Source organism: Cebus imitator, unplaced genomic scaffold (genome assembly GCF_001604975.1).
Source record: "Cebus imitator isolate Cc_AM_T3 unplaced genomic scaffold, Cebus_imitator-1.0 Scaffold53, whole genome shotgun sequence".
NCBI classification, from domain to species: Eukaryota; Metazoa; Chordata; class Mammalia; order Primates; family Cebidae; genus Cebus; species Cebus imitator.
This window is the reverse complement of record NW_016107368.1, coordinates 3192551-3202739: the sequence shown is the minus strand read 5'-3', so window position 1 is coordinate 3202739 and position 10189 is coordinate 3192551. Positions and strand designations below refer to the sequence as shown.

Sequence of the window (10189 nt, the reverse complement as noted above, 5' to 3'; positions counted from 1 at the left end):
CCATCTTGCCCAGGCTGGTTTCAAACTCCTGGCCTCAAGAGATCCTCCCGCCTCAACCTCCCAAAGTGCTGGGATTACTTATAGGTGAGAGCCACCCCACCCACACTGAATTTCCTATTTTTTTCCTGCAATGAATTTAAATTGCTCATTGCGGGTTCAACTGTGTCCCCCAAGAAGATGTGTTCAAGCCCTAACTCCTGTAACCTGTGAATGTGACCTTATTTGGAAATACAGTCTTTGCAGATATAATCAAGTTAAAATGAGGTTACACTGGATTGGTGGGGGGCACCAATCTGATGACTGCTGTCCTTACAAGAGATAGAATTTGCACTTTGAGAGGCTGAGGTGGGCAGATCACTTGAGGTCAGAAGTTCGAGACCAGCCAGGCCAACATGGTGAAATCCCATCTCTACTAAAAATACACAGATTAGCCAGGCGTGGTAGTGTGCACCTGTAGTCCCAGCTACTCTGGAGGCTGAGGCAGGAAGATCACTTGAACCTGGGAAACGGAGGCGGCAGTGAGCCGAGATCGTGTCACTGCACTCCAACCTGGGTGGCAGAGTGAGATTCGATTTCCAAAAAAAAAAAAAAGGATGGAAATTTGGGCAGAGAGACACAAATACATGTATACATGTGAGGGAGAATACAGCATGAAGATAGGCAGGCGACAGACCAGTGGGTCTATCATGAGCCTGGGCAATATGCTGAGATCCCATTTCCACAAAAAAAGAAATAATAATTATAATTAGACCTGGCATGGTGGTTTACACCTGTCATCCCAGCACTTTGGGAGGCTGAGGTAGGCAGATCACCTGAGGTCAGGAGTTCAAGACCAGCCTGGCCAACATGGCAAAACCATGTCTCTACTAAAAATGCAAAAATTAGCCGGGCGTGGTGGCGCACCTGTAATCCCAGCTACTCAGGAGGCTGAGGCAGGAGAGTCACTTGAACCCAGGAGGCAGAGGTTGCACTGAGCCAAAATCACACCATTGCACTCCAGCCTGGGTGACAGGGTGAGACTCCATCTCAAAAATAAATAAATAAGCAAGCCAGCCAGGCATGGTGGCACACGCCTGTGGTCCTAGCTGCTTGGGAGGCTGAGGTGGGAGACTTGTTTGAACCTGGGAGGCAGAGGTTGCAGTGAGCTGAGATTGTGCCATTGCACTCCAGCCTGGGCAACAGAGTGAGACTCCTTGACAAACAAGCAAGCAAACTGACAAACAAAAAGTTAGCTGGGCATGGTGGTACATGTCTGTAGTCCTAGCCACTTGGGAGGCTGAGGTGGGAGGACCACTTGAACCCAGGAGGCGTAGGCTGCAGTGAGCCGAGATGTGCCACTGCATTCCAGCCTGGGCAACGGAGTGAGACTCTGTCTCAATTAAAAAAAATATATATATATATTAGGCTGGGTGTGGTGGCTCACGCCTATAATCCTAGCACTTTGGGAGGCCAAGGCAGGTATCACCTGAGGTCAGGAGTTCGAGACCAGCCTAGCCAATATGGAGAAACTCCGTCTCTACTAAAAATACAAAATTAGTCAAATGTGGTGGCGCGTGCCTGTAATCCCAGCTACTTGGGAGGCTGAGGCAGGAGAATTGCTTGAAACTGGGAGCTGGAGGTTGCGGTGAGTTGAGATTGCACCATTGTACTCCAGCCTGGGCAACATGAGTGAAACTCCATTAAAAAAAAATTTTAGCTGGACATAGCGGTGCAGGTACCTGTGGTCCCTGTGGTCCCAGGTACTCGGGAGGCTGAGGTGGGAGGATTGCTTGAGCCCAGGAATTGGAGGCTGCAGTCAGCTATGATTACACCACTGCCCTTTAACCTGGGCTGCAGAGCGTGTTACACACACACACACAATTATTTTAAGCCACCCCGTCTGTGATAATTTAGTCTGGCAGCTTTAAGAAATGGATATACTGGTGTAATTTGAAAAAAAAAACAACAACAAAATTTAGGAGTTATAAACATGGACAGCCTCCCCTGCTCCCATTTTATAGATGTGGAAACTAAGGCTCAACAAGGGAATCATCCGGCTCTTGGAACTGTGTGTGTTGGGAAGCATCCCCTTGTCCCTTCCTTAGGGGTAAGCTAAGGTGGTCCCATGCCCACTCACCCCCTTTTCAGTAAAAACCACAATAAAAGAGCTTAGAAAATTTATTCCTTTTGTTCTTTTCCTTTGAAATGACACACACAGGCAGGGAGGTGGGGCGAGGTGGAAGTGGAAGGAGGTGGAAGCGTGCTGAAGTCCTCCAGCCCCTCCCCAAATCCCAGTTCCCCTTTCCAAGTCCTTCCATGGGGTCTCCCGATTAGCCTAAGCTCAGAATCCAACTATGAAGTGCAGAATGTATGGGCATGGGGAGGGGACTCTGCTCCTCTCTCTGGTAGAAAAATAGATCTGGAACGAATTCAGGGATTTGGCGGGGTTTTTTGTTTTTTGCATCATTGGGTGATTGGGTTTAGGGAAGGGTGGTCTTTGCCGATTTGCTCCTGGCTTTCCACTCTGAAAACCTGGGGAGGGGCTGGCAGTGCTGGGGTGGGGATGCCCCTTCATGTGTCCCTGGCCTTAGACTGTCTCCTTGCCAGCCCCCAGGAGTGAGTGACTGGACCCTCTGGAGGGACACAGCTCTGGGAATATTCGCCTGGAAAGTGGAAAAGGGATAGAAGATGCTGTCACGTGTGGGGATGCAGGGAGCGGGGTGGTTTGAGGGAACAGTTTCCCCACAGGACCAGGCCAGGGGAGCGGGGCGGCCATGCAGAGACAGTGGGGTGAGGGGGAATCCATCATCCGTGCAGGCTGCAGCAGGTGCATCTCTGCCTGGTGATAAGCTGTATCAGGACCAATCCCCTAGAATTTTCTGGAGCCAGGACCTGGGCTTCCTCCCCAGCCGGCTCCCTTGACCACTCAATTTCATGTCATGAGAAGCTGGCTCTGGGCTCCAGTGTGCAGGGGATGTGGGATGCTGTGATTGGGCTGCCAGGATCTAGACTTGGAGCCTGAACATTTGGGATCGGCGTCCAGAGGATTTGGATCAGAAACCAGGAGTTAAGGGCTTGGGATTCAGTGCCTTTGAATATCAGGGTCTGCCTTCAGTAGATGAGGTTTCAACATCGAGGGACTGGCTGGAGGAACGGGGGATCTAGAATCTGGAATCCAGCAGCTGCAGTTGCCAGGATCCACTTGCTGTGCTCCTGGGGCTCCCACACTTGCTTTAGGAGCGAGAATCCGGTGGGTGGGGGCTTGGGAATCTGGGACCTAGTGGCTGGGGTGGAAGGTATAATGCTTGAAATGGAGGGATCTGGCAGTCAGAGCAGAAGGATCTGAGACCCAGTGTCAAGGTAAAAAACAAAACAAAACGATGCAGGAATCCAGTGGATGGGGTGAAGGGATCTGGGATCCAGTGATGGGGGCCCCAGGATCTAGGCATTGTGATTGTCAGGATCCAGTGGCTGAGGTTTGTTGACGTCCAGAATTCAGCGGCTGAGCTTGGAGATCCAGGGCTCAAGGCATGGGGATCTGGGGTTGGGGATCTAGGATCCAGCGTTTCATGAGGACACTGGATCTGGGCCCGAGGGAGCTGAGGTCTGGGTGCTGAGGTACAGGGAATTCGTGCTCCTGTGGTTGGGGTGTCGGGATCCATTCACTGATTTGTGCGGGATCCAGTGGTTAAGACGTGGAGGTCCAGGACCCAGTAGAGGAACAGGGAAACGTGGGATCCACCTTGGGATGTGGGGCTGCAGGATCCAGTGATTTCGGGGATGGGGATTAAGGGCTGGGGTGTGGATAATCTTGGACCTTGTGGTTAGGGTGGCAGACTTGAGTTGCTTAAGTATGGGATCCACAGTTATGGTTACAGGGGGATCTGGGATCTGGAGTTAGGGTATTGGGATCTACTGGCTGAGGACAGGGATGCCATGACCCAGTGGTTGGGCCATACGAGTCTAGGATCCAGGATCTGGGTGCTGGGATTTCGTGGCCAAAGAGTGGGGATCCTGTGGTTGGATCATCAGTCTCCAGTGGCTGAGGTGTGGGGGACATCATGACTGGGGTGAGGGATCGGGGGGAGGGGCTCCGGGTCCCTCACCTGGACGTGACCCCCAAGGCCTGCTTCATGTTCTCGTAGACCACATAGGAGATGCTCACAGCTGGAATAACCTTCATGAAGTTGGGGGCGATGCCCCTGTAGAGGCCCCGCATGCCCTCCTGGGACAGGATGTGACGTAGCAGAGCCAGCATGGACAGCTGGGGGCCGCCCTCGATGGAGGCTGGGAGGGGGCGGGGGGGGCCAGGTAAGGCCAGCATTCCCCTTTCACTTCCCCCTCCTGCCCCCCAGGGTTGGGTCAGGTGGTGTCATTGCAGCAGGAGGGAAGGACATTAGACTAACAGTGGGACCTACCACTCAGAGTCAAGACCTGTATTGACCTTGGAAATGGCTGCTCACCTTTTTACCCCAGGTTTGGGGACAATTAGAAATGGAGCAGGTATGGGTGTCCCTGGTGGGAGAGGACAGAGCCAGGTTCCCTCCCTTTTTTCCCAGTTGACTCCTACTCATCCTCCCATCCCCTATCCCTATCCCAGAGCCAGCTCTCCAGGGGAGCCCTCCTTGATGCTCCAGTCTAAGTCAGGCTCCTCCCTGCCCCCCACCCAGTCTTTTTATTTTCTTTTGAGATGGAGTTTTGCTTCTTCATTGCACCCCAGACTGGATGTGCACCCCAGTGGCACGATCCTGGCTCACTGCAACCTCTGCCTCCTGGGTTCAAGTGATTCTCCTGCCTCAGCCTCCCGAGTAGCTGGGATTACAGGTGCCTGCCACCACGCCCAGCTGATTTTTTTATTTTTGGTAGAGACAGGGTTTTGCCATGTTGGTCAGGCTAGTCTTGAACTCCTGACCTCTGGTGATCCACCTGCCTTGGGCTCCCAAGATGCTGGATGACAGGTGTAAGCCACTGCACCTGGCCTCCACCCACATTTTTGAGACAGGGTCTCCCTCTGTCACCCAGGCTGGAGTGCAGTGGCATAAGCATAGCTCATTGCAGCCTCAAACACCTGGGCTCAAGCGATCCTCTGGCCTCAGCTTCCCAAGTAGCTGGGACTACAGGTGTGTATACCACCACACTTGGCTTTTTTATTTCTTCTTCTTCTTTTTTTTTTTTTTTTTTTTTTTTTTTTTTTTTTTTTTTTTTTTTTTTTTTTAAAGATGGGGTCTTGCTATATTGCTCAGGCTGGTCTCAAACTCCTGGCCTCAAACAATCCTTCCTCATTGGTCTCCCAAAGTGCTGGGATTACAGATGCGAGCCACGGTGCCCAGCCTTCTCCCCTTTATACAACCCTAAATCAATACTTAATTCCAGAATGATTTATTTGGCATCTTCCTTCCTCTCCAGCCTGTGAGCTCTATAAGGGTGAGGACCGTGTCCATTTTGTGCACTGACACATCCCCAGTGAAAGTCAGAAAACACAAACACTAAAATTCCCAAGAAAATTCTCAAAACAGATTCAGGGAGAATGGGAGGGTAGTGGTGGAGGAAACAGAGGGGAAATAATTCATTAAAAAATACAGACAAAAACAATAACCAGACTGGCCCTGACTGCTCCCTACCCCTGCTCCTAGCCTCCCGCTCCCGGTAACACAGGCTTGCAAATTAGAGCTCAAGTTACCAGCCTGGAAAGGCTAGACCTTTGCCAGCAACGGCATCCCAGCTAACTCTGCAAGGGATCTCTTCTGGTACTCTGTGCACCTGTTTTCCTCATTAATCCTCAGCTCCATGAAAGTAAAGGACTCCCATTTCAATGTCACAAATAAGGAAACTGAGGCCCAGAGAAGACCATCCAAATCCAGGAGGGTCCCAACCCAGGGCTATACCTGGGAGGAGCTGGGGCCCAAGTGATGAGACCACCCCCCACCCCATCCTCCCACCCAGGCCTCACCTTGTGCCTGCATACGGGTCCGGACCAGGGCCAGGGGGTAACTGGCTATCTGGCCGCAGGTGCTGGATATGGTACCGCAGGCCAGGAGCACGAGGATGCCCGGGTCGGCTGAGTCATGGCTGTACTGCTGAAGCCACCAGTTCTTCAGGGTCTGGAGTGGAGAAGGGAGTAGGGAAGTTTGGGGTGGGTGACACCAGGTCCCTGGCTTCAAAGGCCTTGCTGGCCACTTCTGAATCCCATAATGGCTGCTACTAGCTGAGGATTTCACACTTCCCAGGGGCTGGTCCAGCCCTTTCCCTGCGTCCCCTCACCAAGTCCTCACCTGGACACTCTCTGGTAGGTGGAATATGAGTCCCCGGTACTGACCATGCCCTAATCTCGGAACCTGTGTGTATGTTACCCAAGATGCAACAAAGGACTTTCTTTGCAGATGGGATTCAGTTAAGCATTTTGAGATGAGGAGATTATTTTGGATTATCTGAGTGGCCCAATGTCATCACAAGGGTCCTTCTTTTCTTTTTTTAAATTATTTTTCTTTTTTATAGAGTCTCATTACGTTGCCTAGGCGGGTCTTGAACTCCTGGGCTCAAGCGATCCTCCCCCCTTAGCCTCCCGAAGTGCTGGGATTACAGGCATGAGCCCCCATGCCTGGCACAAAGGCCCCCTACCCCCTTTTTTTTGGAGATAAAGTTTCACTTTTGTTGCCCAGGCTGGTGTGCAATGGCACGATCTTGGCTGACTGCAACGTCCGCCTTCCGGGTAAGTGATTCTCCTGCCTCAGCCTGTGCCACCACGCCTGGGTAATTTTATTTTTTTTGAGATGGAGTCTCGCCCTGTCACCCAGGCTGGAGTGCAGTGGCGTGATCCTGGCTCACTGCAACCTCCATCTCCTGGGTTCAAGTGATTCTCTTGCCTCAGCCTCCCAAGTAGCTGGGACTGCAGGCGTGTGCCACCACGCCTGGCTAATTTTTTGTATGTTTAGTAGAGACGGGGTTTCCCCATGTTAGCCAGGATGGTCTTGATCTCCTGACCTCGTGATCTGCCCCCCTTGGCCTCCCAAAGTGCTGGGATTACAGGCATGAGCCACTGCGCTTGGCCCCACGGCTAATTTTTGTATTATTAGTAGAGACAGGTTTCACCATATTGGTCTTGAACTCCTGACCTCAGGAAATCCACCTGCCTTGGCCTACCAAAGTGCTGGGATTACAGGCATGAGTCACCGTGCCCAAAACAAGAGCCCTTCTAAGAGTTAGAAAAGTAGGTGTAAAGACAGAAGCACAAGCGAGAGAGAATTTGGAAGATGCTAGGCTGCTGGCTTTGAAGATGGAAGAGACCACAAGCCAAGGGGTGCAGGTGGCCTCTACAAGCTTTTTGAAGGCCAAGAAACATTTCCTTCTGGAGCCTCCACAAGGACCACAGCCCTGCCAATATCTCGATTTTATAAAGCGCAGTAAAACTCCCATTTTGGATTTCTGACCTCCAGAAGTGTAAGATAATACATTTGTGTTGCTTTAAGACAATAAGTTTATAACTTGTTTGCTTCCAGAGGGGCAAGGAAAACATTAAAAACAACAACGGCAACAAAAGGCTGGGCATGGTGGCTCACGCTGGTAATCCCAGCACTTTGGGAGGCCAAGGCAAGAGGATCATTTGAGCCCAGGGGCCCAAGACCTGCCTGGGCAACATAGCAAGACTCTGTCTCTACAAAAGCAAGCAAACCAACCTGGATGTGATGGTGTATGCCTGTGGTCCCAGCTACTCAGGAGGCTGGGGTGGGAGGATTGCTTGAATCCAGGAATTCAAGGCTGCTGTGAGCTGTGATGCACTCCAGCCTGGGCGACAAGAGTGAGACTCAGTGTCCCCCCACCCCCCAAAAAAAGCTGGGTCTCGTGGCGCACACCTGTAATCCCAACACTTTGGGAGGCAGAGGCAGGTGAATCACTTAAGGTCAGGAGTTCAAGACCAGCCTGGCCAACATGGCGAAACCCCGTCTCTACTAAAAATACAAATATTAGCCAGGGATGGTGGCAGGCACCTGTAATCCCAGCTACTCAGGAAGCTGAAGCAGTAGAATCGCCTGAACCCAGGAGGTGGAGGTTGCAGTGAGGCAAGATTGCGCCACTGCACTCCAGCCTGGGCAACAAGAGCAAGACTGTATCTCAAATAAACAACAACAACAAAAACACTTTCCAAGGACAGTGCCTGTGGCAAATGCTGTGGGTGCACCACCTTCGTCCCTTCCCACTCCAGTTCAGACCTGCTCACTTCTTACTGCCAGCATCTACCTGAAGATTTTGCTTGTGGACTTTCTCTGAACCCAGGCCAGCCTACTCTGACCACTTAGGAATGGACAGGAAGCGCTGGCTAATTACCCATCTCCAGATGCAACCTTCAAACAACTGACTTGGTGTATCAATACCTCAGCTCCCTCACCTCTCTGGTGCAGTATGTCTTATGCTGCCTCCCAGAGGTCTCCAGAGGGCTGGAGCTCCATATGCTAGGAATGGTAACTTGCTTGATAACATACTGTTATGTTGAATCATGTCCCCCTTTGTGTGGGGGGGCCGGTTGATGACCTAACCCCCAGTACTGTAGAAGGTGACCTTCTGGCCAGGCACAGTGGCTCACACCTGTAATCCCAGCAGTTTGGGAGGCTGAGGCAGGCAGATCATGAGGTCAGGAGTTTGAGACCAGTCTGACCAACATGGTGAAATACGTCTCTACTAAAAATACAAAAATTAGCCAAGCATGGTGGCACACACCTGTAATCCCAGCTCCTCAGGAGGCTGAGGCAGGAGAATTGCTTGAACTCAGGAGGCAGAGGCTGTAGTGAGCCAAGAAAGCGCCACTGCACTCCAGCTGAGGTGACTGAGACTCCATCTTAAAAAAAAAAAAAAAAAGGTGACCTTCTTTGGAAATCGAATCTTTGCAGATACAATTAGTTAAGAGGAGTAGGGTAGTAAAGTAGACCCGTGGTCCAGTATGACTGGTTTCCATAGAGGAGAAAAGACACAAAGCCAGAGACACACACAGAGAAAGACAGCCAAATGACAGCAGAGGCAGAGATTTGAGTGAATGTATCTACAAGCCAAAGAATGCTCAGGGCTGCTGGGAACAAGCAGAAACTGAAAGAAGGAAGAAAGCATTCTCTCCTGTAAGTTTGAGAGGGAGTATGGCTCTGCTGACACCTTGATTTTACACTCTGGCCTCCAGAACTGAGAGACAGTACCTTTCTGTTGTCTGAAGACAAAAGAATAACTTCCTATTGTTTTAAGTTTGTGATACTTTGTTACAGCAGTCCTAGGAAACTAACATCCTCAACCTGTATCCATGGACGCCCTGTCAGATTACCTCCCCAATAAATCACTTGCCCTCACTGCCCAGTTTCCAGGTCTGTTTTGGAAGGATCTCAAACTAAGACCAAAACTATTATTATTGAGACAGTGTCTCGCTCCGTCATCCAGGCTGGAGTGCAGTGGCGCAATCTCAGCTCACAGCAACCTCTGCCTCCTGGGCTCAGGTGATCCTCCCACCTCAGCCTCCCAAGTAAGCAGGATTACAGGTGTGCGCTACCACATCCAGCTGGTTATTATTATCAGTTTTTGAGACAAAATCTCAACTCTTTTTGGCGAGACTGGAGTGCAATGGCATGATCTCGGCTCACCGCAACCTCCACCTCCCAGGTTCAAGTGATTCTCCTGCCTCAGCCTCCCCAGTAGCTGGGATTACAGGTATGCACCACCTCGATCAGCTCATTTTGTATTTTTAGTAGAGATGGGGTTTCTCCATGTTGGTCACACCGGTCTCGAACTTCTGATATCGGGTGAGCTGCCTGCCTTGGCCTCCCAAAGTGCTGGCATTACAGGCATGAGCCATCGTGCCTGGCCTATTATTGTTTTTTGAGACAGAGTCTCATTCTGTCGTCCAGGCTGGAGTGCAATGGCACTATCTTGGCTCACTGCAACCTCCGCCTCCCGGGTTCAAGCAATTCTCCTGCATCAGCCTCCTGAATAGCTGGGATTACGGGCGTGTGCAACCAAGCTCAGCTAATTTTTTGCTTTTTTTTGTAGAGATGGGGTTTCACCATGTTGCCCAGGCTGGTCTCAAACTCATGAGCTCAAGCAATCCACCCACCTCAGCCTCTCAAAAGTGCTGGGATTACAGGCATGAGCCACTACACCCAGTCAATAATCTGACTTAAAATGGGCAAATGAGCTAAACCAACATCTCTCAAAAGAAAACATACAAATGGACAATATG

The 10189-nt window shown here is 51.0% G+C and overlaps 1 protein-coding gene across 7 annotated transcripts in view; it reads right to left on the bottom strand.

The window, feature by feature from the left end:
- Positions 1-10189, bottom strand: part of SLC25A23 (solute carrier family 25 member 23) — a 25544-nt gene that overhangs the window by 1687 nt on the left and 13668 nt on the right. For 3 of the 7 annotated variants that reach the window (XM_037738388.1, XM_017528302.2, XM_037738390.1), the window contains 3 exons: positions 5930-6080; positions 4086-4266; positions 2142-3644 (listed from right to left, as the gene is read on the bottom strand). In XM_037738388.1, coding sequence (XP_037594316.1) covers positions 3503-3644; positions 4086-4266; positions 5930-6080 — 474 coding nt within the window. In that variant the 3' untranslated portion in view covers positions 2142-3502. Of the gene's footprint in view, positions 1-2141; positions 4267-5929; positions 6081-10189 lie in introns of those variants that run through there. The other 4 variants (XM_017528304.2, XM_037738392.1, XM_037738389.1 and 1 more) reach the window with 3 other exon arrangements.